This window comes from Chrysemys picta, chromosome 19 (genome assembly GCF_011386835.1).
Source record: "Chrysemys picta bellii isolate R12L10 chromosome 19, ASM1138683v2, whole genome shotgun sequence".
In the NCBI taxonomy this organism is placed as follows: domain Eukaryota; kingdom Metazoa; phylum Chordata; order Testudines; family Emydidae; genus Chrysemys; species Chrysemys picta.
In genome coordinates, this window is record NC_088809.1 from 4,254,851 (window position 1) to 4,281,650 (window position 26,800).

The window sequence follows — 26,800 nt, forward strand, 5'->3', positions numbered from 1 at the left end:
TTACAGACGCACCATCTGGTAAAGATAGAAGTGGTTGTTTGTGGGGTGAAAGAAGAGCTACACCCAACACGTTGCTAGGATCTCGTTAGTACTTGACAGGCAGCAACTTACTGTAAAATGATTTATTGTTCTGTAATATCTGACTGAGTTTGAGTACATGTGTCCATGTTCCAGCATGATTTGGAGTTTGCATTTCTTTTCTCTTTCTTGCTTGGAAGTGTTTTAATGGTGAATGTAACATTGAAGAAGATTTTCTAAGCTTTAATACTATTTTCATCCTTTCAAGTTATTATTTTTGGTGTACCCATTCATTTGTTCTTTGGATTAACAATCAATGCAACCCAAAGTGGGTTGAGGGGCCTTGCGTGTTTGTGAAATCAAGCAATGCCTCTTAAAAGTAGAGTTGGATGAAGAACGACAACAACAATAATCATTTTGATTATTTTATTTCTTAAATTGCTACATGACTATTTGACTAGTTCTCTTGTTCAGAGTGAATGAGATGAAGCCAAATGTGAAAACTTGGGAAAGAAAAGGGACAGCTGAACACTACTGGGTGGATTTTTGCAAGAAATATGGTTTTAATTTAGGTTCTTGCTGCTTGATGTTGCCAAACTTAATTGTATGTCATTTAACTGTTGTATTTCTACAGTTCTTGGTAAGTAACTCACCAGGTGCTTTATAAGAGATTTGGGTAGATCCTCTTCTATTCAGGTTCTTGTATTGATGCTTTATATGGATCCATTGAGCATCAGATTTTGCATTCAAATTCAGCTGATATTTTTTTCCAGCCATGCTTCTTAAAACAACTACTTGTGGTGTATTAAAGGATGCTGATCACAGTAAACAGAGATACTGTTATCTCTCATTTCTGCTCTGCTTTCTATCTGCAGAGGGAGGATATAATTAGTGGTGAGAAACCCACCCATGAAAATGGTTTAAAAAGATTTGCAGATAGTGAGGGGAAAAAGCCTGGAAAATATTTAGAAGAGACATAATTATAAGTCTACCACAGAAAAACAGGCTAGTTCAGCCTCTTTTTATCTCAGCAGGCTGCCAGGCGCAGTCTAATATTTCTGGTAGCTTTGGCAAAAGGAATTGTGGTTTCTAGTAATTTACTGTTATTTGAAACTTAGTAAAGTTATTTAAAAAAAAAAAAAAAAAAAAGTAGGGGGGTAGGAGAGAAACAAAGCCTTTGCTAATACCCATGTAGCCAAAGGTTGAAGGCGTGTGTCCAGCCATAGCGAAATGTCCAGTCCGGGCTATTTAGGTTCAAGGTGGCTGCTCTGTGACCGTCCCAGCACTTGCTGGGAATCAGGTAAAGAGATGTTGTCAGCATAAAATTAGCATTAATAAACGTCCAAAACTGAGTTAAACTAGCAACATCTGGAATGGCTAAAACTGCTGAAATTTTTAACTTCTGATTTATATTTCACCATCGATGCTATTGGTTTCGTCTTTGCGTTTCAGCTTGGGCACTAAAACAAGACAAGACTGTAGTTTTACAAACGCTTAAACGTGTGCCGTGTTTTACATGTGCAAATAGGCCTGGGACTGCTAACACGAGTGAAGTCACTCAGATGTGTAAGTGTAGCCGGACTGAGGCCTCACTCACTACACTTCCTGTTTCCCTGTTCTAATATTTTGAGTTTGTCACAATGAGGGGAATGTTTAATAAAGTATCACAAAATCACACCTGTCATCCTTGACTTCTTTTAAAAAGAAGAGATTTCTGTTTGTTAGATTTAGTTAAAATCTATTTTAAAGCTTTGATTCAGCAAGGCACATGCATAACTTTTAGCGTGTGGGCACTCCCCTGGCAGTCACTGGGACTACTCACTTGCTTAAAGTTAAGCACATCCTTAAGTACTTTTCTGAATTAGTGCCTAAAACAACAAATTCCAAAATTGGGTCTATAACTACTTGACAGGGCCTCTTTAATTCGTTCAGCTTTTTAGAAGCCAGCAGTTCTCCTATTCTGAGGTTCCTTTGTACTTTGTATTTCAGCTGGAGTCAAATACTGATATTACTGTATCCTGTCAAATTTAAGGAAACGGGAATTACAGCAAACAGGTCCACATGTTCATATAAAGTCTCTTATTCACATGGCTCCAGACATGTTTTGAGCCCAAAAGCTTGTTTGTTAGTCCATTAAGATGCTGCTTTCTCAATCCACTTTTTTTTTTCTTGAGGATCAAGAGGTCTGATCCTATAGTCTTTCCTCACTTGAGTTACTCATCTGACTTAAACAGGGTTACACCCATGAGTAAGGGCTGATGGAGTGGGCCTCTCTGTTGCTACAATTTTCCCTCATAGTTTTATTATATAAATAAAATTCCTTTCATATCTGGACTAGAGCTGGTTGGAAATGTTCCGACCAAACAGAGTCAGTCAGCCCTGGGGAGCAGCTGGCCTAGGAGTCCGAAAGCCTTGGGGTCTGTAGTGCGGTATGGGAGTGACCCTGCCAGTCTGGGTAACCAATGACTGACATTGATGTGAATCTTGTCAATTTCAGTCAGCCGCAGCTGGGATTCTGAGGAGCATAATTTGTTTCAGAAGCACCTTGTACTGGTGTTTCCAAAAGGATTTCCCCCACCCCACCTCACCCCACCCCAAAATGTCCAGTTCTCAGGACATTTAAAAATTTGGTGCAAGCCAGAAATCCCAAATTTCAGCCAGCTCTAAGCTTGACCACAAAATAGAAGTCTTACTGTAGATCTGAACCTGGAGCGTTTGTATAAACTTTCAAATAGCACCGGACAGCAAAGCACGTAAGTGAGAATTGCGTTCAACGTTGCAGGTGGAAAGCTTTTGGAAGGAAGATCCATCTAAACCGGGGAAAAGCAGATCCTATTGTGAGAGCCGTACCTCAATATATACGTACAAACGGAAAATCTCACTGTCATTTGTCCTGATATGGATTTTTCTGCATTTCGGCACCTAAGGGAAAATGACAGTTAAAGAATCCCACTTTGTTATTGTCACTTCTTGTAGCATTTCAGCTATTGCTGGAACTGAACTGGGAATATTAAAGAAGCAAATCCTTCTTAGATATGGCTGGAGGGTCTTTTTAAACAATCCAAATCCACCCTCAATAAACGTTTAAAAAAAAAAAAAATCCCAATCGCTCTTGCTAACATATCTGTCTCTATGGAACAATCCACAGTTTTGTATAATCCGTTTTAGTCCTTAAAGCAGTTCCAGTACAGTAAAAAGTGATGGAAGGTTTCAAGGGTTGCAAAGGGACTTAAATGCTTAACTATTTACTTTGGCACATTCCAGAATGTGTAGGCATTTCCATTTCTCTAGAAGAATCAATTAAGCCCTGTCAACTTTTATTTCTGGAAGTTAGAAGCTTTGTTCTCTCAGCTAAGTCAAACAAAAGATGGATCTTGTATATGGCTCTTTAAAGAAAACAAAAGATTGTTTAAACATTTCCACCCTCTTGAAGTCCTAGCTTTTTCGTTCTCCTAAAGAAATAAAGGACTTATTATGTGTGACCATAGTCAAATGATACTCGAATGGAGGTATTTAACAATAGGTCAGTCCACCTGGGAGCTGTGAATAATTCCACTCTGGAAACAGAGGTTTTGTGAAGCCTTTTATACATTAAAAATACACTTTTAATTAAAATATCAATGGTGCACATGAAGATAGAGGCCTAGATTGTCTGCCTGTGTAAACTGGTATAGTTCCATTGGAGTTAAAAGAACTACTTTGATTTATACCAGCTGAGAAACTGATCCAGAATGACAGCACTAATTTATAAGGGGGGGATTAAAATCAAGGTTTTCTTCCATTAGAACTTAATAAACACTGTCACAGCACTGACTTGTTAGCCAGATGTACCCAAAAAATCCCACCTGACCCAGTTTTGATGAAATAGCCTACGTCATGTGGATATTACTTTAATCTATGCTACATTTTTGTGTATTTTCATCTAGCTGCTTGTGTTGAAGAGCATGTTTTAGCAACATTTGTCGATTTCAAACACAAAACAACTAGTTGTAATTCCGGGAACAAAGTAATTGCTTGCTCTTTCTCCGGCAGGGTAAAGGCTGCCCAAAATGAGTTAGGACAACAAATCTTGGCAGATTTTGAAGAAGCTTTTCCTTCCCAGGGCACAAAGGTATTGTGGCTTTTTTCTCCCTCTAATGAACAGTCTGTTGTTCAAATGAAATGTCAAGCATAATCATCTTGGGCTTTTATTTACTATTTGATCTATGTGTGACTTGTTTTAGGAGATATTTTAGAAAGAAACCTAGTCTCCTGGGTGGTAGTGTAATGCGTGTCATTTTCTTACTGTTTTCCATCAAGTAAATATATGTAAATAGGATGGCATTCAATAAAGACAAATGCAAAGTACTCCACTTAGGAAGGAACAATCAGTTGCACACATACAAAGTTGGAAATGACTGCCTAGGGAGGAGTACTGTGGAAAAAGATCTGGGAGTTATAGTGGATCACAAGCTAAATATGAGTCAACGGTGTAACACTGTTGCAAAAAAACCAAATATCATTCTGGGATGTTTTAAGCAGGAGTGTTGTAACAAGACACAAGACGTAATTCTTCTGCTCTACTCCACGCTGATTAGGCCTCAACTGGAGTATTGTGTCCAGTTCCGGGCGCCACATTTCAGGGAAGATGTGCACAAATTGGAGAGAGTCCAGAGAAGAGCAACAAAAATGATTAAAGGTCTAGAAAACATGACCTATGAGGGAAGATTGAAAAGATTGGGTTTGTTTAATCTGGAGAAGAGAAGACTGAGGGGGGACATAACAGTTTTCAAGTACGTAAAAAGTTGTTACAAGGAGGAGGGAGAAAAAATTTTCTCGTTAACTTCTGAGGATAGGACAAGAAGCAATGGGCTTAAATTGCAGCAAGGGAGGTTTAGATTGGACATTAGGAAAAACTTCCTAACTGTCAGGGCAGTTAAGCACTTGAATAAATTGCTTTGGGAGGTTGTGGAATCTCTGTCATTGGAGATTTTTAAGAGCAGGTTGGACAAACACCTGTCAGGAATGGTCTAGATAATACTTAGTCCTGCCTTTAGTGCAAAGGACTGGATTAAATGACCTCTCGAGGTCCCTTCCAGTCCTACAATTCATTAATAATGTTCTGGATCAGGCCTTCGGGGTTGCAAGAGCAGGCCCTTACCTTTCACTGTTTATCCTGTTGGTTCACTTTTTGCATTTGTCCCTTCCAGTCCTGTGATTCTATGTGAGAGATGTGGCGTTAAGTTTCTCTCACAGTATTTTAGATCCATACTCGGTAGTTGTGAGATTGCAATCAATTTCATCTGGCATCTACAGGATCCTTATTGCAGAGTAAAACTAAAGTGTGCTTGGATGAATCAGAAGCATATTGAAGTGAGCAGAGGACAGAGCTCGGAGCCTGGATTTTCTGAACTGGAATTGTGATCAGGGCTGCCCGGGGGGAGGGAGGGAGGCAAGTGGGGCAACTTGCCCTGGACCCCACAGGGGCCCCCACAAGAATATAGTATTCCATAGTATTGCAACTTTTTTTATAGAAGGGGCCCCCAAAATTGCTTTGCCCCAGGCCCCCTGAATCCTCTGGGTGGCCCTGATTGTGTTTCAGCCACTGATTCAAGTCACTTAATTTTACTGCTTCAGTTACATCAGAGGTTCTCAAACTGGGGGTTGGAACCCCTCGGGGGGTCGCGAGGTTATTACATGGGGGGTCGCGAGCGGTCAACCTCCACCCCAAACCCCGCTTTGCCTCCAGCATTTATAATGGTGTTAAATATCTAAAAAAGTGTTTTTAATATATAAGGGGGGGGTTCGCACTCAGGGACTTGCTGTGTGAAAGGGGTCACCAGGAAAAAAGTTTGAGAGCCACTGAGTTACATCATCTGTTTTAATGGGGTTAACGTTACCTCCCTCCCAGTTGTGGTGTTGGGATTAATTAGCACTTTAAAACATTAACTGTTAATATTTGTTTTTCTATAGCCATAGATACTCATTCAATATTCCTGTATCCTCTCCCTGTGACCATAAATAATAATGTCTTAGAAACTTAGCAAAACAGCACTGGAAGGGACCTTCTGGGTCATCAAGCTCAGTCCCCTGCTGTTGCTGGCAACCCAATATCATCCTGTTCATAAAATGTATCGATCCAGATTTATCAAAACTAGTTAGACTGTTTGCCCTCACTACCCCTAGTGGAAAGTTAGGTTGGGTACGTTCTCGTGCTGTTTGGATAGTGTAGAGGCTGCTGAACGCATTACACGCCTCTATGATATTCTGCCTGAGCCAAATCTGGCGCTTTATGGGCTACGGTGCCTCTGAGGGACAGGTGCGTATTGACGACATCTAGACACATTGCTTTAGTTCTTCTGGCGCTCTTTTCCATCCTGCTTTCGCTGGGTCAGAGTCTCGGTGGATTCCCGCAGGGAACTTGGTAGGCACTTGGAGTAGATGATCATACTGCTTCAGAGAGCATTGGGTGACCATTTGAGAGAGTGGGACCTGTTCAGTTAGAAAACGGATCCTTTCATCCAACTGGAATTCATACTGTTTGATGTCTTTGATCATTCGGAGAGGCTGCATCAGGATGGTGTCCTATTGGAAGGCTGCCTAGGAAAACACTTTTTATGGTTAGAAACCTTCTTCTCTTTTCCAGATTAAACTTATTCATGATCAATGTATACCCCTTTCTTCTTGTGCTACCGTCCGTTAGTTTAAATAGCTGTTTACCCTCCTGGTGTATTTACAGAGAGCAAGTTCTTGTGCTTGGTCCTAGCTTTTAATAATTCTGGGGGGCACCCAGCTGATTGGCTGTGCATGGCTCTCCTACTATACTCTCTACTGAGCTTACCCAGCAGCCACCAAAAACCTTGTTTACAAAAGACAACACTAACACAAAAGAAGTTAGTCCCAAGGGGAGGCTCTGACTGTCCAGACTTCGTAGAGCAGAGCGGCTGGCTGCAGTTCACATTTCTTTCCCTAATTCAGCAATCTGCCTCATGAGCTCTACCTGCTGCTGGAAGTGTGCGTGTATATGGATTGTAAAAGTTAGCCAGGCCTCTCTGCTCCATTGCCAGTCCCTGGAGCAGCATAAAAATGAAAACCCCACTATGCTGCAATGAGCCGGTATGTTCGTGCATACTAAGAAGCAGAAGTCCAGCAATAATTTTGAATTACTGTTTGCTCAGTGGAGAATTTGGATTCCTTGCACGGGAGGAGCTAACTCTGTCTTCCAAAATACCACCACTGCTCCTTGACCATGTACCTAATAAATCATTTGCCTTGTCTCTTCAAGGAACTAACAGACAAAGAGACCTGCAGTTTCATTGCCCAGGGACATGACCCATGAATACAACAGAGTCTCATCAGTTTCATGGTTTACTTTTAATATTTTACATGAGCACCTGAAGGTGCAGTTAATGTCCTAAGTTTTTTCCTTCTCTGGAGGCCTGGGCTCAAATCTGGCTTATTTGTCAAACAAAATGAGTCTTGTAGCGAGAGGGTTAGTCCACATCAAAGGTCCTAGCAGTAGCAGATCCTGGTTAGGAGCAGTTAAAGTGTGTCGCAGGTCATGACTGAATTGTGATGGCAAGGCTGTGTAAAGGAAGCTTGCAAAGTGGCAGCCCCCCAGTCTCTGGCTTCTGACCACTGTTGTCACTATCGCTTATTTTTAATTTAAAAATTCACTTCCAAGGTCAGATCCTCAGCTGGGGTCAGCTGTTATAGCTATTAAGACCAGCAGAGCTGCATTGTTTTACAGATCTAGGCCACGTTTTTTTATAAAAGGTAACAACATTGGGACAGGCACTGTCTCTTTGTTCTCCCACAGTGGACCAAGACTGGCCTGCTTGACGCTATGGGGATGCAAAAGTTGGTGATAATACATGTAACAATTCTTAGACTTGGCTTACTTCTTCTTGCTTGTCCCTCCTGCAAATCCTAGAGTTCTCTGAGAATAAAGCATCTTACATGCAGATGGGCCTCAAAACACTTTAGAAATGTTACTAAGCCCTTGTACAAGTATAGGGATCGCTTTGCCCACCACTGCACTGGTGGAACGCAGCAAATGTTTAAGAACAGGGATTGCACAATGGCAACCTTACTTCAAGCTCATTGAAATCAATGGAGAGGCTTTGGAGTTGCCCCTGAACGAAGAGTAACTCTGTGTCCAATTGAAACTCCCCTGGGGCGTGGGATTTTACTGAAGATGCTTCTAAGCAACTGTGATGTTTGTGGTCTTCTGCAGTAAAGCTGTGGTATGTGCCAATGTTGACCAGCAATCAAATAACTTTCTAAATGTTGAAGCTTTGATCAACTCCTGTCTGCTTTTTATTTTTATTTTATATTTTGGCCCTCCATGTGGGTGGGAACACGTTTGCTTGTCCCAGGATTGCTTTGTTAGCCCTCCTCCTTCAGAGAATTATTCTGGGTACAGTGAAGGGCTTAACAAAAATGATGTGCCGAGCTGGTTGCGCTTTTCCAGCAGGCACCAATCGCGTTGTCAAGCCACAGGGCACCTTTTGCTGAGAGATGTTTCATTGTTCATCCACCAGAGCCCAGATACCTGAGCGTCAATAAGCAGGGGCAGCAGCAGCAGTGGTGGGAAAAGGGAACTAATAGTAGAGGACAAAAACAAGATGACGCTACAAAAGCCAGTAGATTTTGCAATCTCTCCTTTAGGCTTTTTGGCTAGTAAATCTTTTGTTCTTGTTTATTTTGACAGAGGCCTGGCGGACCCAGCAATGTCCTCCGTGATGCATGTCTCGTTGCTAACGTCTTAGATCCCAGAATCAAACAGGAAATCATCAAGAAATTTATTAAACAACACCTCTCGGAATACCTGGTACTTTTCCAGGAAAACCAAGACGTAAGTGGAACACAGCCTGCTTTGGTTGGATTTTACGTTTTGCAAAAGAAACAGATTTTGCTTTGTTGGCAGCTACTAATTTCATACTTACCCAGCTTGATTTTGTAATATTTGTTTCTGAACTAACTGTGTCCGAGATGAGTAACGACTTAACGATGTGCTATTGAGTGGATGATGATTTAGGAGATGTGGTCTTGGGCTGTACTTTTTCCTTCTATGCAGCACTAGCAAGGAACCTGCAGGCAACTAGTGGCCCAAGGGCCAGAGTTTGAAAGCCAGCTGAAAATGGGAATCCAGGAATTCCTAAACTCTAATCCCCTTGACTTCCTCAGGGGGTTCAAATTCCCCTTCTCTAAAGCGGGAATAATATGTACCTTGCTGGGAATAAATGAGAGAATGGGTGAGCTTTTCAAAAGCACCTGAGTGATTTAAGAGCACAACTCCCACTGACATTCAGTAAGACTTGTGCTATTAAATCACTTTGGCATGTCTGAAAATCCCTCCTGTATTTAAGAAGTCTGAAGATGTGCTAAGTATTATTTTTGTTGTTCAATTCCATATGACTTCAAGTTTCTTAGCCCCGCTTCTTCTCTAAAGCACTAGAATAGACTTAGGCAACATGTCTAAATACTAGCAGCTGCAGGACTGTACAGTGTTCTTCATCTCATTCAGGTCGCCTGGCTAGATAAAATTGACAGACGCTATGCTTGGATTAAACGTCAGCTGATGGACTACGAGGAAAAGTACGGGCGTATGTTTCCGCAGGAGTGGTGCATGACGGAGCGTATCGCCGTTGAGTTCTGCCATGTTACGAGGTGAGCACAAACAGTGAATTTTGCTAAGAGGGCATACTGTAGCAATCGGTGTTTTTCCCTGAGTTGATGGCAGATCTGTAAGATTTTTTAAATGCTGCTGCTAAATGTCTTTGTAGGATGGCTACTGCTTGGGACTTGCAAGGGGAAAAAAAAAAAGCTGTTTAGGTGATAATCCTGAAAGAGAATCGCAGAAATACATTTAATACACAGATACTGATATAAAAGGAAAAACAACTTCCCTGCAGCAGAGCTGGAGATAAGTAACGTGGTGGGGAAGCCTGGGGCTGCCATCTCACAGAGCTAGCTCCTTGAAAGCCAATTCTCCCCGGAGACCGAAAAGTATGCGCCAACCAAGGTCCCCAAAGCTCTCGTCCCTGCTGCTGTTCTCTGACCCCCATTATAAGCACTGCTCTTGCCAAAGCTGTGTTACTGTAGGGTTTTCTGGCTAAGAAGAGTACATTGGATGTAGGGGCTGGTGTCCTGTTACGCACAAACCTCACAACAACTGTGGGTATGAATTCTGAAACCTAATCTGTATGGGAGGTTAGTAGTTAAATGAGAATGGTTTAGGAATTAACTTGGAATTTAGTAATGAGAGCTGGTTCGCTATAGGAACTGGACTGAGTTACGACCATAAGCTTCAAATCTTTTTCTTAATATGTGCAGAAGTAATTGATAGTTCTCTTCAAGCAGGAAATCACATCCTTCATTTCCCTCCCTCTCCCTTTCAGGACAGAGCTTGCTAAGATCATGCGCACAAGAGCTAAAGAGATTGAGGTGAAATTGCTTTTGTTTGCCATTCAGAGAACGACCAACTTCGAAGGGCTGATGGCTAAACGCTTCTCGGGGTGCACTCTGGCTGACGGGACCGTGGTAAGGAAACTTCTAAAGAACAGCCCTACAGCCCCAGCTGTTACAGGAAGAAACTCCCATCCTCCACTGTAACTGGAGCAGTGAGGTGCTATAAAGGATATCTTTTGAAACCCCTCCTCTGCTCCAAAGATGTTAGCCCAGAGAGTTTGTGTAGTGGTGGGATCCTGGGGCACAGAGTACCCCCTTCCTCTCCTACCTCTTGAGATACATGGTTCTCCTACTTCAACTCTCCTATGCCTCTTGATTTAAATTACAGCTGAAGCCCCTTTGTTATGAAGAACCACCACATAATTGTGCCGCAGTGTATTCATCATGACACAAGTTTCTTGCACACTGATGCAACATCCTCACTGAACCTTTTCCCCTCTTCTCAGTGCTCCTTTCCAATTACTGCCTGGGAAAGGTCCCATCCTGCCTTAGCTGTGGGGTTTACTCTTATTTGCTGGGGAAAGGGGCTTTGGGAAAGGACCCTGGCAGCTTGCACGCTGCCTTGTCTCATTTCAGTGTCCCGAGCTCTGTCTGTTACCAGCATGCCCAGTAGCTTAGGGAGTGTCCTGGGATTGTCCCTCTGCTTTTTCTGCCTGGAATCTAAGCTGAGCAAGTGGAGTGCTAATCAAATGCTGCCTAGACAGCACAAATTCCAGATGTGGCTCAAAGACCGCAAGTTTGAGGAGCACTGCTCTGCACTGTTCATCTGCGGAGGCCTGTTTGGACTCTTGTCTTTGAGGGAGCTGTGTAGGTGTAATGGATGATGGATTGAACCATTGCTCTTTGCTGTAATGCACTGGATGGTGCCAGTTAAAGGGGGAATTCTTTAACACTTCCTTCAATTGATTGATTGGAGAGTTCTTAACAATCTGATTTTCATTTTTCCAGAATATTTATTATCCAATGTGATGTTAATTATCTGACTGCATTGGGTTGCTCTCATTATCCCTTCAGAAATGGGATGCACGGAAGCGATTATAATTGAAGAACAACAAAAGAGGAGAGAAGAGGGTTTGAAATAAGGAAAATTAATTTCTTTTCCTGGCAGCCTTTCTCCCACTTCTGATTCTATTTAGGGACCATGAAGCCCTGGATTGCTGTCATCTGAACTCTTTTTAAACATAAAACAAAGCATGTAATTATATACGGGTATACGGACAATACACAGTGGAGACGAGTGGCAGAGGGGAGCTGTAATGCCGGATTTGCTGCAGCAGCACTGTTCTCATGTCTGTAGTTAACTGTTGTGTCAGCAATTCTGTCATAAAGCCCTTGTTTAAAGAGGTTAGAACCAAGTCTTGCCAATGCAGTCTGGGCAAGACTTGGCCAATGTAGTAGGTGGGCCCCTTTTGAATGGTAGGAGTGTAACCAATAAAGCCCCATTCTGGCTTTGCATGCTTTGTAGTGTTTCTGTGAGTTACAAGGAGCTTGCAGAGGTTTCCTGTGTGAGGAGTGCACAGATGATGAGGTGCCACCTCACTTTCTACCAAGCCCGTTGGAGACCAGTGGGCAGAACCCTCAGCTGGCAACGATGAACGACACTCCCACCAGCAGCAGAGTTTAGTCCCTTTCCTTGGAGCTTTTGTGCACCGAGTCGTAAACAAAAGATTCCAAATAAAACCAAGCAGCCCAAGAACAATGCATCCCAATTGCGAGAGCCCTTTCTAGCTTCGTAGCCTGTTGCGGGGGAAAGGACACTTGAGCGAGCCACGCCATAGCCACTTGCTCTCTACCTTTCTGTGCCCACCCCCATTACTTATGTGGCAGGCAGATCTCTGGGTTAACCCTTCATGCACTGGGGCTGGCTACCATATCTCATTCTCATACCACCTGTGATTTGCCCCACAGCACAGTCTGTCTTGGCTGGCTAGGCCAGTTTGGAAACCATGTGATTTGGAGTCTCACATGGGGATATTCTCCCCCATCTCTATATTTCCACCTAGGCCTGACCAAGAAGTGCTTTACGGGGCTGCCGTCCAATGGGAGCCACTCTGCTCCCCTTCCCCGAGCAGGCTCTTCACCCTCTCTACCCTCTTAGTGCCTCCACAGCACCATTCGCTCGTCAGCCAGCAAAGACCTGTGCTGGCACTAGTTCAAACTCTGCTTCTTCCCTCTTGAGTGTTTAGCACCAGTTCTGGGCTCTGCTTCTAATGCAGCGAGCAGAATTTGGAGCCCTGAACCGTGACTCGCTGACCACCCAGCTTGCTGGCTATTAAAGATCGCAGGGCTAATTTGGGGAGAGTAGGAATTTGTTGTGGTATCATTAGCCAGAATTTCCCGTCCTGAGGTGCGTTGGCAGAGTTGTTGAAGTTGGGGAGCCCAGCACTGGAACAGAAGGGCGTGTCGCATGTCAGGAGTGAGATGCATTGGTAGAGCAGAGGAGGAGGATGAAGGACTAGACTTTAGTTCTCACAGGAGGTCAGGATTGAGGCGCATTGCACGTAACACTTGGCAGTACTTGCAAGAAATGCAGAAAGGGCTTAGGAAGGCAAAGCGAGAATGCAGCAATGTGGCTGATATCCCAAAAGGAAACTTTCTCTCCCTTTACTGACTTTCTTTTTTTAACAGAAAAAGGCAGAGCTGCCACCTCCCTCCACCAACCCATTTCTGGAAGATGAAAGTGGGACAGAGACAGACGAAACTGTGATAGAGAAAGGCGATATAGATAGAGTAAGTCTTCCAAGTTCCTTATCTGCAAACAAAAGAGTCCCAGTTTCTGAGACTCTCTGGAAGTCCCTAAGCTTTTTTTTCCAAATCTATTTGAGAAGTTCATTGTCATTGCCACATGCTTAGTGTGATCTTGGTCCAACAAATACTTCGTAGTAATGGTCCCTCACTTGACACATCTCCCCATGTGACTTCAGGTCATAGGTGCTCACTTTATTGAAACAAACCGGTTTTACTCCTCCAAGGTAGGGAGAATGAGCTGGGTTCTAGTCAACCTTGCATGTCACCAACAAGGTCAGCAGCTGAAGCGTAACCGCAGAACCTTTACTGACAAAAGACACCAGAATACAGTTGGGTTTTCAGATCCTAGATGATGATTGCTGTGCTGGCCATAGAGAAAGCCAGCCACAAGGAAAGGTGTTGGGGAGGGAGTAAAGTGTAGGAAAAACTGAGGGGATTCTCAGGGGTGCCAGAAGGCAGGCGAAGGACTAAATGAACTGCAGAACCAGCCCCTGTTTTTAATGAACAGCTGAATGTACTAACTTGTCAGAAGGCAATTCAAGTATTTCTGAGCAGGGAATTGTCTAGTTCCCAGCATGCAAGGAAGCTGGTTTCCTTCCTGGCATCAAGTCTGTGCCAGCCTGTCACGCTATTCCGTGTAATGCTGCTTGTGGGGGAGGGAGCCCCACTTTTGGCATTCTCCAGATTTCTACGCTTGAGAATGGCACCATGATTGGCTGGAGCTGTGAGTGCACTCAGCAAAGCCCCGCCCAGCTGAGGCACACCTGGGAAGGAGGTTTGCTCCTAGGCAGCACTCGGTGGCTAACACTTGCACGTTATATATTTCACTCGCCTTTGCTGGCAGGAGAGGAGCAGAAAAAGGAAAGGGTGGAGGGGGCTGGGAGGCAGAAAGCCTCTAAGATATTAGTGCTGGTGACTGAGGACACATGTAAGTGGAAGAGGGCTACTAGAGGGAGCAGAAGAGTGAGGGGAAAGAAATAAAAGAAAACCACCTTAAAAAGAAACCCTTCTGGTGATCCTAGCAGTTAGATTTAATCTGTTTACTTTGGATAGTAATAAAAGGAAACTGGGCCAGCTGCAGACCTGCTTACTGTGACAACAGTAACCTTTTATTATTCCATCAAACTCCAGGAGGAAATAGCTTAAACATCTGCAGCTCTTGGACAGCATTCATGCACTCTGAAATACTGCTTCACTGCTACTGTTAGAAGATTTAGTATTCTGTCTCTCTCAGCCATGCGGGGTGCAGGATGATGCAAAGACTGAGAGAGAGAGACACACACAGACACACACACAACCTCTGCTTTCATCCAGCTCTTCCAGCCACAGGAACAGTAAACATCACTAGACTAGTAAATCCCTGATTCCCTGCCGCCCAAGGTGGTCCTGTCAGAGCTCCTGAGACCTCTGGGAACGGTGCGTTTTAGAAATGCCACCCATTGCTTTCTTCCCAAAGCTGAGGCATGTACACACCCCGCTGGATGCACAGGCGCTGGCAAAGCACAGGATCGGGGGATGCTGGGCAGTTGCTCTCTCCCAGAGTCGTAAAAGCTCGCATTCCCCAATGTCGTTGTTCGTGAAAAGGTTAATGAAACCAGGTTCATGGAGTGTTCTGGCCTCCATAAATCGTTGGTTCACATAGGCTTTGCAGCCACACGTTATTACTCATTTTTGTGTGCGCTAGTCTTAATTATTTCTCTGAAATGCTGGCGTTTCCAGTCTCGGTGCACATTCCACAGGTGACCCAGTGCCTCCTTGTCTCTTGTTTAGGAAAGCACATGGGAAAGAGCTCTCTAGTTCCTTTCTTAGGGTGAAAAGGCTTTTTCAAAGCGGAAAACTCAGCTCTTCATTGGCTGGGCATTGGACCCAAGTCTCTGGCAAGGGAAGTGAGAATTCTGCCACTGAATCACCAATGCTTTCTTTGCAGGCTGTGAAATTGTCTGGTTGCTAAGAAATGGAGACAACAGCAGAAAGAGTCAATAACAACATTTTAAAATTCTAGATATGGTACAAATATTTGGAGCCTTTAAAGCCTTAATTCAGCAGTGCCCTTAAGCATGTGCGGAACTTTAAGCACACGAACAGCCCCACTGAGACATGCTTACACTCTTTGCTGAATCAGTGAATGAGCTGGGCTTTGGAAATGTAGACACACAGAAAGGAGGAGGTGCCATGGTTGTGAGTAAGGCTCGGCACATTAAAAATATTTTATGTAATAAAATGAGAATAAGACACATGACCCTAAATTGTGCATGTACTTAATGTTGCAAATCTGACATGAAAAATAGTATTTTTAGTGATCATTTTAAAACATAACCTCCTTCCACCCATAAAATATGTTGTCATAGTGAAAGAGATCATACAGCCCTCTGTGCATTGATAACTGCAACTCTTGGAATTGTGATCTGCTTACCTAAATTCCACCTTAGAATAGTGAATTTCATGTCTTAAAATGTAGGCATGTGTTCATTTAATTATATTTGATGAATCATAGAATATCAGGGTTGGAAGAGACCTCAGGAGGTCATCTAGTCCAACCCCCTGCTCAAAGCAGGACCAATCCCCCAATGGCCTCCTTAAGGATTGAGCTCACAACCCTGGGTTTAGCAGGCCAATGCTCAAACCACTGAGCTATCCCTCCTCCTATAGTAATACCTAGCTCTTCTATAGATCTCAAAGGACTTTACAAAGGACATCAGTATTATCATCTGCATTTTTACACATGGGGAAATCGGTGCACTGACTTGCCCACGGTCACCCAGCACTCCAGTGGTGGGAATTGAACCAAGGTCTCCTGAGTGCTAAACCAGTGTCACATCCACTAGACTATGCTGCTTCCTTTTAAACAGCTGCTGTGCCCATCTCTGATGGGGATGGCCTTTCCTTACTATTAACCAATCTTTACAACATCCCTATTTATTTGTAAAGCGCTTAGAGAGCCTCTGTTGAAAGGTGTTATAAAAACACAAACTATTCTTTATTGTAAGAGAGCTCTACAAGTGAAAAGACAACTCTCAGAAAGATCATACATTTATTTTACTACATGCTAGGAGGGGTTGAAAGCACTTGGGAAGACAAGATGTGAATTCAAAATGTCCTTGACACATGGGAGAAATGGTCTGAAATCAACATGATGAAATTCAGTGAAGACAAGCACAAATTACTTCACTTAGGAAGGAAAAATCAAATGCACAACTACAAAATGGGGAATAACTGGCTAGATGGTAGTACTGCTGTGAAGGATCTGGGGGTTATAGTGGATCATAAATTGAATACAAGTCAACAATGTGATGCAGTTGTGAAAAAACGAATCCAATTCTAGGGTGTATTAACAGGAGTGTTGTATGTAAGAGCCGAAAGGTAATTGTCCTGCTCTACTCGGCGCTGGTAAGGCCTCAGCTGGAGTACTGTGTCCAGTTCTGGGCGCCACCACGTTTTAGGAAAGATGTGGACAAATTGGCAAGAGTCCAAAGGAGAGCAACAAAAATGATCAAAGGTTAAGAGAACCTGACTGATGAGGAAAGGTTAGAAAAACTGGGCATGTTTAGTCTTGAGAAAAGAAGAATGAGGGGGACGTGATAACAGTCTTCAAATATGTTAAGGGCTGCTATAAAGATGACAGTGATCAATTGTTCTCTAAGTCTACGGAAGGTAGAACAGGAAGTAAAGGGCTTCATCTGCAGCAAGGGAGAGTTAGGTTGGATATTTGGAGAGGCTTACTAACTATAAGTTAAACTCTGGAATAGACTTCCAAGGGAGGTTATGGAATCCCTGTCATTGGAGGTTTTTAAGAACAGGTTGGACAAACACTTGTCAGGGATGCTCTAGGTTTACTTGGTCCTGCCTCAGTACAGGGGGCTGGATTTGATGACTTCTTGAGGTCTCTTCCAGCCCTACACTTCCATGATTCTATGGACATCTTATGATGTGAAGGGTCCAAACCAGGTTATATATGTTATTAGCAACACTTCATCTTTCAAAGCAAATAAACCAGGCAATTAAACACACAAGAATATTGCTAGACTGAGGCAAACCGTGACCCTCTGTACGTTGTTGGTTATCTAGCAATAGAGTTCTGGGTTACAATAAAGTTCTAAAGAACATAAGTCCTGCTGTGTTATCTTCTGTAGAAGTTTGATGGCAGGTTTGCAATCATTGCTCTAAATGGTTTCCTTGCAGCCCAAGAAGCCGAAGGCCCCGGACAACCCATTTCATGGCATCATTTCCAAGTGCTTTGAACCTCACCTCTATGTGTATATTGAGTCCCAGGACAAGTGAGTAACAAGCATGCCCCCCCCCCCTTTTTTTTTTGTCTTGACTGAATATGTATTATGACGAGGGTTTTCTCAAATTCTGCTTTGCTTGCTTTAATCAGCAACATCCCTCATCTCTTAGAAAGGATGTGATGTACAGAGATGCGCCTCCCAAAAAAAGAAACCGCAGAGGGATTTTTGTGTTTGGGACACACACCAGGCTAGAAAATTCACAATGAAAGGTGGCCAAAATAGGGCCCACCAAGTCCTGTAACGCAGTCTGTTGCTTCCTTGCTGAGAGATGTGACTCTCAGCATGCACCATTTTGACAGTCTGGGCTGCCAAACCACATTGCAGGTTCCATTAATTTCCGCACCTCTTGCTTCCTTATTTAAAAAGGAGAGTGGCTACCATTGGATGTTTGTATTCAAATCAGGAACAGAATTTAGGCTTCTGGTAAGTTACTAGTGTGGCCTTGGGTTGGGCAAAGTTTGAAGGCCCCTGATGTGATTGGATCATGGTGTTATCTCTAGTCCCATAGGCTTGGAGCAGTGATCCATGTTGGTTTCTTGGGGAAGCAAGCTTTTCTCCCGCAATATGAGCAATGAAGACTCGGAGCATAGTCAACTGCCCCTCCATGATAAATGCTCATCTTTCATCTCATGTCCTACACCTATAGTTTTGCTTAATAGTGTTTTGCAACTGACTTATCCTTGCTGTGCGTGGGTTTACCCCTGTGTAAAATGGATGTAACACCTACCTTACAGGAGTGTTCTGAGATTTGATGATTTGTATAAAGATCTTCATATGAAGCGTGCTATGAATGTGCTAGGTATTATCAAATGTGTTTTCTGTCACTCCCAGCCCATCGCTTTGCTTAGTATCTGAATCACCATAAACTATTAAAGCATCATCATAGTTTCTGACTCACTGCAGAATATTTAGAGATCCTTTGAATGGAAGATGTTCTAGCCTAGGGGCTTTCAAACTTTTCCATAGGCTTGACCACATCTTCATAGACAGTCTCCTGGGCACCTCCCCTCCCATTGGTGATCAAATAACGCCCCTGTGACAACTGCAGTGACTGATTACAGGGAAAAGTGATAATGGGAAAGTATTTAAAGTAGTTTAGCTTCTTTTAATATAACTTAAGGGCTGGGGGAGCAGGGAGGAGTCACCATCATGTGACCAGCCAGCTCCCTGAGGGCTACCAGAGGAGAGAAAAATGAATGGACTTAAACTGGATTAAAAAAAACAAAAACAAGGAGTCCTTGTGGCACCTTAGAGACTAACAAATTTATTTGGGCATAAGCTTTCGTGGGCTAGAACTCCACGTTAAACTAGATAGAGGCTCATGGTGGTGATATAATTATTATTATTCATATTATCATAGTCCTAGGAGCTCCAGTCATGGATCGGAACCCTGCTGTGTCCCAGTTGCATTGAAATGCCAGGTAGCAATCCTGGGTCAGTTTTTCCATGTCCCATAAACCTTTTATGCTTTAAAAAACAAGTGCAATAGTCTGCCCTTCTGGGGCTAGATTCCACTCGCACAGCAGAACAAAGGGAAATGTCTTTTTTCCTCCCTCTCCGCAAGCTAAACACCAAAGTGTATGAACATTCCACCCCCCACCCTGCCCCCTTTGGCCAATTCAATCCCTGTTTTCAGTAATCCTACCCCACCCTGCTCCTGCTCTCACATTTTTTTCCTCCTATTTTCTTCCACAGTCCCCAAGATGTTTTACATTAGCTTGATAGCTACAGACAGCAGGGAGTTCAAAGAAAAACTGCCACATTAGCCCCCCCCCAAAAAAGTTTGCTTTTCTGTACAATCTTTTCTCCTGGGATTGAATTTTTGAGGGATCTGTTTGATTGATATCTGCATAGGGGATGTTGCTCAGAGAATTAATTGGGTATTTGGCCAGCAAATAGAAAGGATGGTGGGACAGAAGTGTTGTTTAGTGCTCCCTTAGTTCGTGGCAGAATGCAGCTGGTTCCTTTTCTGCTGGAAAATTGTTTCCATACCAGTGTGAAGAAACATGGAGCCAACATCTGTAGCAGTTTCTCAGGAGATACCTGGAAGAAAGCCTTTAAAGATTCGTGGTTTTTTTCCCCCCAAGCTTGGTTACAATTCGAATATCAGGCATCGGATTGCACTTCAGTCTCTCTGGGATATAAGCGTCTGACTCTTATGCACAACTTCTGTGAGCGATATGAATAGATATAATGTTGGAAATAAACAAAGCTCTATTATAGCAGAGCACTAGCTCTGTTAAAGTTGAGACCTGCTAACTATTAGCAACCAATATTTCTAAGTCCTCTAAAATCCCCACAGACTCAAACTGTTTTGAAAATCGCTGTGCCTTATTGTAGTCCAGCAGAGGGTTAGTGTTCTGAATGTGGGGTCACTTGCTCAAGGAGTTCCAGGGGTATCCGATAGTGTGTTATACCCTACAATTGACCTGGACTACTTCACGTTATTTGCTCCTACTACCGAGATGATGCGTGTTATCTAGATTGAACAAACTGGCTTGTTAAATACAGTGTGTTCTTTATTCATATTGCTTCATGGCCTGATATCCAGCTCTTTTTCATGAAGATTGTGCATCCTCCCATTCTTCTAATGAAGAACGAAGCACTGGCTATTAATTCTGTCATTGCTTAGCTGACAGCTGTGTCGTGATAGCACTAACTAGGAACTTGTGTTAATTGCATACTGTCGTAGATCTAGAAAAAAGTACTGACGTTCTGGAGACCAGGAGAGAGAGCGAATCAAGAAAAGGGTGAGTGTGCAAATGGAAGAGTTTGAGTCCAATAGAAACAGAGTAAAATTCTGCACTTGAGTGATTTCATTGCAGTTTCTCTCTCTTATCTCGTTTTGGAAAATCTGTTCCTAACTAGTGTGCCATTGTTTGGAGAGACTTCTCGTTTGCATATGGAAGTAAAGATGTCCTGTCAGCAGCAGTCTCATTTCCAAAACCTGGATAGGAGAGATTCCTTTTCTGTCTCTCTCTCACCTTCTTCACACTTCAGCTCCTAATGGTCGGGAACAACTTTTCCCTATCTGGTGCTTCACGCTGCTGTGAGGCCAATATGTTGTTCCCGTGGTGCGTTGGCTCATCAAGGCCCAAAAGCACATCAGTCCCCAGGGCCGGCTCCAGGCACCAGTAGAGAAAGCATGTGCCTGGGGCGGCACGTGCTAAGGGGCGGCATTCTGTCCATTCTTGGGGTGGCACAATCCGAGCGGCTTTTTTTTTTTTTTTTTTCCTTGGGGCGGCAAAAACGGTAGAGCCGGCCCTGTCAATCCTACGCTGGACAAGACCTCCAGAATGGCCTGGGGACGAGTGAGGGTGCTCTGTTGACCCTGCTGGCTCACAGCGAAGGTCCATCAGAAAAGTGACAAAACAGTTACTTGGACTAACTTAAATGCTTTAGGCACTTGTACAGCATTTGGGCCTGCAGCTACTAAAATCAATGGGAGAACTTCATTGACATCAATAGAAGCAAAATTGAGCTTCTTGTTTACAATAACTTCCAAATGCAAATTGGACCAATGTCCACAATTAGAATTCCTTCAGCACAGGACTCTCCCCTCCACCCCAAGCCATCCATCCTCTCCAGCTTGCTCACCTGGAAAAGCCTGAAGGAATGGACGGCTTTGCAATATGACCAGAAGGCCTGCTCATTCAGTCAGTCTCTGATGTCTGAAGGGAGGGGAAGTGAATTCCAGAGTTGAGGATCCTTTGCTGACGTGGTGATCCGTGGTATTTGGCTAATGCAGGAACCTGACCTTTGCCTGTGCAGCTTAGTCTAAAAACAGGCATAGTACAATAGCATTGCTTTCCCAGCCATTTCAGACAACTGTAGTTGCAGCTCCATGTGCTTGTATTGAGAAGGCTTTGTGGGAGCCAGGAAATGCATTGAACTTGCTTTGCATAGTGGAGGAGAATGTGTTGTGGAGATCGAGCATATGAGGTGTAAAGAAACAAAAGCCACTGCCGTTGCTCACCGTGTCTTGGGATAGAAGAAATCAGAACAATATGGCTGCTGCCTACTCAGAGTCAGTTTTGTGTGCACACATGGAGCAAACCACAGGTGCCGGGATAGAAAAGCAGCTGTTGAATTTAGTAGGATGTTTACTAGAAACAGGCCATGTCAGTTATCCTTTGAGACACTGAAGAAATGCTGCAGGCTACCGTATGTGAGCCATCTTTAGTAGGCATCAGTTCCGTTGATGCTGCAGCCCTGGCAGGAACCTCCCTGATTCTGCGTCTGTTTCTCCCCTCTGTTCCCATTCACGTCTCCTGAAGGAAGAAAATCATCATCATCACAGGTTTGCATACTGCTCTAGGTGTTAGATAAACAGAGAGGAAGGTACAGGGCCTGTCCCGCAGAGCTCACAGATCACTGCTTTGACATAGTTGAGCTTCTGTCTCTGGCACTTTGCTAGGCCTACCCTATCTACAGACACATCCTTGTAAAATTGGTAGTTGGCTCTCCATAATGTATTTAATTGCTAAAGGGGCTCCACGGCACAGAATAGGATCATAAGCCATAAGATCAAGGCTGAGCAGTCATTCCTTCCATGTCCCCATGGCAGGCATGTTGCTTGGTTGCTTTCAGTTGCTCTGACTGCACAAATGCATGTCGTTCTTCAACTTCTGCCGCATCAAAGTGGAAGTGTCCGGTATCAGGCTCTTCAGTCCTTGATTGCAAGCCTGGCTGTGGTGAAGGCAGTTGAACCCTGATGCTGAGGGTCCATCTTCATCTGCAAGAGAAAATAAGTGTAATTCTGTTCTGAGACTGTATGGAAATTATGTTTGGAAAGGTGTTACAGGACCTTTCCTGAAGCCCAGCATCAGACGCATAGTGGAAGAAGGGTTATTGTGCCCTTTTCAGGGGAACCCAGTGCACGTGATTCTCCCAGCCCCTTTGGGTTAATTATCTGATTTGCCAGGTCTCGGGCATTGAATGTAGAGCTGGTTGAAAAGTTCAGTTGAAATTAGTCAAGGGGTTGGTTGTTTTTTGTTTAACGGAAAATTGTTTTTTGACCAAATGACATTTTTTGCAGAAAGTGTCTACTTTCTGTGGAAAATTTTGATATTTTGTTGAAAAAAATGAACACCTGAAAACCCAAATATTTTATCTGAAAACTGAAACATTTCAGTTCAAAATGGCACTGCTGTGCCTCATGGTTGTTATAGTTGAGTTGCTTTATGGTACCATTTTCCCCTATGGGTTGGGCTGGGTTTTCTGGCTGGACGACATCTACCATGATGCACCACAGCCTGGCACTTTTATGATGTATCTGCCTCTTCTTATCAAGAGGAGTGCATCATGGGGGAGACAGTCTGGCCAGAGAACCTAGACCATAAAGAAGAATGGGAGAGTAAGGATCCAAACCACAACTCCCATGAAGCACCATGGTGCCATTTTGAATGGAAATTTCAGTTTTCTGCAGAAATATTTTGATTTTTGATATTTTACTGAAAACCCAATATTTTCTGTTTGGGGTGGGGTGGGGGCGCTATTTTTCAACCAGCTCTAATGAAACCTATCACACAGAGACCAGCAAACCCATCCGTACTCTAAGACCAGAACCTGGTATGCTAACACTGAGGTGCTGGGCCTGGACAAGTGGGACCACAGGGAACTCCCTTTGATCAGAAGACGCGTGTTGATTCTGTAGTGCTTGCATCAGCCATCTGCCAAGCTGAAAAGCCTTTTCTCCCTAGTGGGGTAGGCAATGAGTGAACTTTGTTGGGACATATACAGCCTATCCCCTGTAGTGATTACAGTTAGCAAAGAGCGGATTAACTCCGGTGCTCCACAGCTGAGAGGGGGCAGCAAACAAAACCATGATTGTATACAATAAATAGTCCGTGATTAAAAAGAGCTTGACTAAAAAACACACTGTCATGTGTTAATAATAATTGGTGTCTATTAATAAAGCTTCTTTAAAGGATTTATGTGTTTTCTGCACAACCAACGGAAACCATGAAACAACAAATGGCACCAATGCTGTACCGTTTTGAGCTCGTCCCTTTAAACGGCATGGCCTGATTTGGAGGCGGCTGAGCTGTGCAATACGACTGTTACTTCAACTGGTGCCAGGAATGAAACTTGAGCATAGGCTTTATGCACTTGCATTTAATATGCTAAACCTGGTCCTGGCAGGGTTTGTAATATTTTATATGTGACTGGAGAACCAATTGAAGCTGCCATTAAAATTCTGGGTACACAAGGTCATCATTCTTCCACCCTGTTCTTTGTTGTTGAACAAGCTTTGTGCTGAATGGGTGGGGACAGGAGAGGTCTAAAGCATCAGACTGCGAAGATTTGAATTCACTTGATTGGTATCATACGACAAGACATCTGGTTTTAAGCATATCTTTTTTTTTTATTTTTTTACCACCATATTAAAATCTCTTTATTTTCCTTGCATTAGAAATCTTGGCGAGCTGATTGACAGATTTGTCGCTGATTTCAAAGCTCAAGGGCCTCCCAAGCCAAATGTGGATGAAGGGGGAGCTGTCCTGCCCAGCTGTGCTGACCTCTTTGTCTATTACAAGAAGTGCATGGTGCAGTGTTCGCAGCTTAGCACTGGCGAACCCATGATAGCATTGACCACCATATTTCAGAAATACCTCCGTGAATATGCCTGGAAAATTCTCTCTGGAAACCTGCCCAAGTAAGTTTAGTTTCTCAAATGCTAGGCCACAGTCTGGGGATACCGTGTGGGTAGAGATGTGTTGTAACAATAACTGGTTAATAAATCAACACTTGTGAATGCCAGCATTGCACTTTCAAAAGAAACGCGTAGCTGTGGTATGACTCCCTTATGTAAATCCAAAGTACTATTACGTTGCATTGAGAGACAGCAGGAGGATAAACAGAAGAGCTAGCGCTGGGATTTTCAGGAGAGTCTCTGGGAGTTAGGACCCTCTCCCATTGTAATTCAGTGGGAGTTGGATACCCTGCCAAGAAAAATAAACACTGGAGATCTGCCTTTCAGAACTGCTTGTGCACAGCTACCCCAATGGCCGATTCAGGCCCCAATTCTCCATTGCCCTACACCTTGTGTCATGTGCAAAGTGAGTGTGACACTACTAGATAGGAAGAGTAGTATTGTACACCAATTTTACACAGTGTGAATATCCACATAAGAGGCCAAGATGTAAGGTAGTGAAGAGTCAGGCCCTTTCACATTGGGTGGTTGTATATGCAAAAGGCCTGACATACACATCTGTGCTAATCACGCATGCAAATTAGAAGCCAAGTTGTACAAGCACAGTTTTGAAAATCAGGGCAATCAAGTTGATACTGATGGGATTCATATACTAACTAGTAATAAAGGTAATTTCTTTGTAGGGTTCTGAAGTGTCTTGATTGGAACTATTTTAGGGGTGTGTGTACACAAACACATAATTACTTGACCTGAGCTCTGTTAAACAGGTGTCAATCCAGTGAAGTCATTGAAGTCATGGATTTTTCACTAGTGTAAATAAGAGTGAAAATTGTCCCAGTGAATTCACTGGGAAATCGTCAATGTTAGTTCCAGGTAATGAACGCATACAACTATTTGGTCTATCCAGGCTGTCTCCCTTTCTAAATCTGGGAGCAGCAGAGTGAATTTCTGAAACCAGCTAAAATGTTTCACATATGGTAGTGGGGTTACATTTAGAAAAGTGGAAAGATGAATTTAACGTGTGTTCTCCAGCAGACCTCAGTTGCATTCTTTGAACATATGACTTTTTGTGCTCTATTTCTGCTGTCCAAGATAAATATCGCTGTCCTATTTTTTTTTTTAAAGGATTTGGATTATAGACAGTTGAAATAGCCAGGGAATTTCCTGACTCCCAACTGTTCTGATCCTTTGATTAACTGCTGTGTATCAACAAATCAGTAGAAAATACAGGAGATAATCTCCATATGCTGTTATTTACTATCCTTTTAGTTACCACGGTATTTGAAATGCCTGCTAAACTCGGAGCTATATGTTGATATCTATTTAGTTATCAGATAATAAATAGCTTATTACCATGTTGCATAATAGCTATTGAGATCTTCCTGTAGCCATTAAGCAGAGTATCGGAGCAGTTGACAACCAAGGCAGGGTTAGCCATGAAATGTGTATTAAATTTGGTAAAGTTCTAATACACTGGAATGGGCTGGATTTTCCATCACTTGAAGTCAATAAATAAAAACTGAACTCTTTCTATAAGATTTGCTGTAGCTGAAACAGAAGGGATGGGCTTGGTGTCGATATTACTGGATGAGATTCTTTGGACTGTTTTATGCAGGAGGTCAGACTAGTTCCTCCTGGCCTTTAAATCTATAAATAATGCATTTGGTGATGTGTGTACGTGTACCAGAAAGCACAGTTGATGGTTGAGCCTCACCATTTTTGTCTTTCCCGCAGAACAACCAGCAGCAGTGGTGGACTGACCATCACCAGCCTGCTGAAAGAAAAGGAGGGCTCGGAAGTGGCTAAGTTTACTGTAGAAGAACTCTGTCTCATCTGTAGCATCCTGAGCACGGCAGAGTACTGCTTGGCAACAACCCAACAGGTGAACTTCCCTCTGCAACACCTGTAATATTGTATCCCATCCACCACACGATTATGCCGTGGCAAATCAGGCAATGAAGTACTGCTCCTTGGCCCTCAGCTGTACTAAGTAATAGCTTGTAATATTTAATTTTAAAATTAAAGGTTGCTACTCATCTAATTAAAGAGGTCGTGTTCTGTGCTGAAATTGACATAGTAATTTCTGCTGTGCATAATGCTGAGTTAATTATGGAACTAGAACATTAATTAAAACCATATTTCAAAGACGAGAGTGTTGATTTTGCTGCCCTTGCTGGATCAGTGACTTAAACCCTAACTGGTATCTCCCTTTTGGGTAGCATTCTTTCATACTTGATACATAAACTGCTTTAATCCAATAGAGGGAGAATCATCAAAATCCCTTCTCCCGTTATCCTTCAAGGCCTAACTTAATGTAGGACCAGGAATGTGGTTAATCACCTCACTGAGTGGCAGGGCACAGTGAAAAGAGGGGACACAAATGTTTCCCTCAGGCTGCTCCACCATTGCGGTTAACTCTACATTTAATGTGCTCTCGGAATGTCTTAGCTTAGTGGATGCCCTGTGTTAGCCGCCATCTTGGCCAATCCACTGGGGGTTCAACTGGGGACCACCAGAGCTAACAGCATGAGCTGCTACTGCTTTAACTAAAGAACCAAGGCGCTCTAGCTGGAGCTGTAATAGACTCGTAGCCTCTGCACATCTGGCACAAATGGGGACCTGTAACGCACATTCATCGGTG

At 43.3% G+C, this 26,800-nt stretch overlaps 1 protein-coding gene across 1 annotated transcript in view; it reads left to right on the forward strand.

Annotated features, from left to right (window-relative positions):
- VPS53 (VPS53 subunit of GARP complex) overlaps positions 1-26,800 on the forward strand; it is a 90,034-nt gene that overhangs the window by 35,614 nt on the left and 27,620 nt on the right. Inside the window, exons 8-15 of the mRNA XM_008168958.4 lie at positions 4,051-4,129; positions 8,711-8,854; positions 9,527-9,669; positions 10,401-10,542; positions 13,099-13,200; positions 17,398-17,492; positions 23,920-24,162; positions 25,894-26,041. Of these exons, the coding sequence (XP_008167180.1) occupies positions 4,051-4,129; positions 8,711-8,854; positions 9,527-9,669; positions 10,401-10,542; positions 13,099-13,200; positions 17,398-17,492; positions 23,920-24,162; positions 25,894-26,041 (1,096 nt within the window). The remainder of the gene's footprint in view (positions 1-4,050; positions 4,130-8,710; positions 8,855-9,526; positions 9,670-10,400; positions 10,543-13,098; positions 13,201-17,397; positions 17,493-23,919; positions 24,163-25,893; positions 26,042-26,800) is intronic.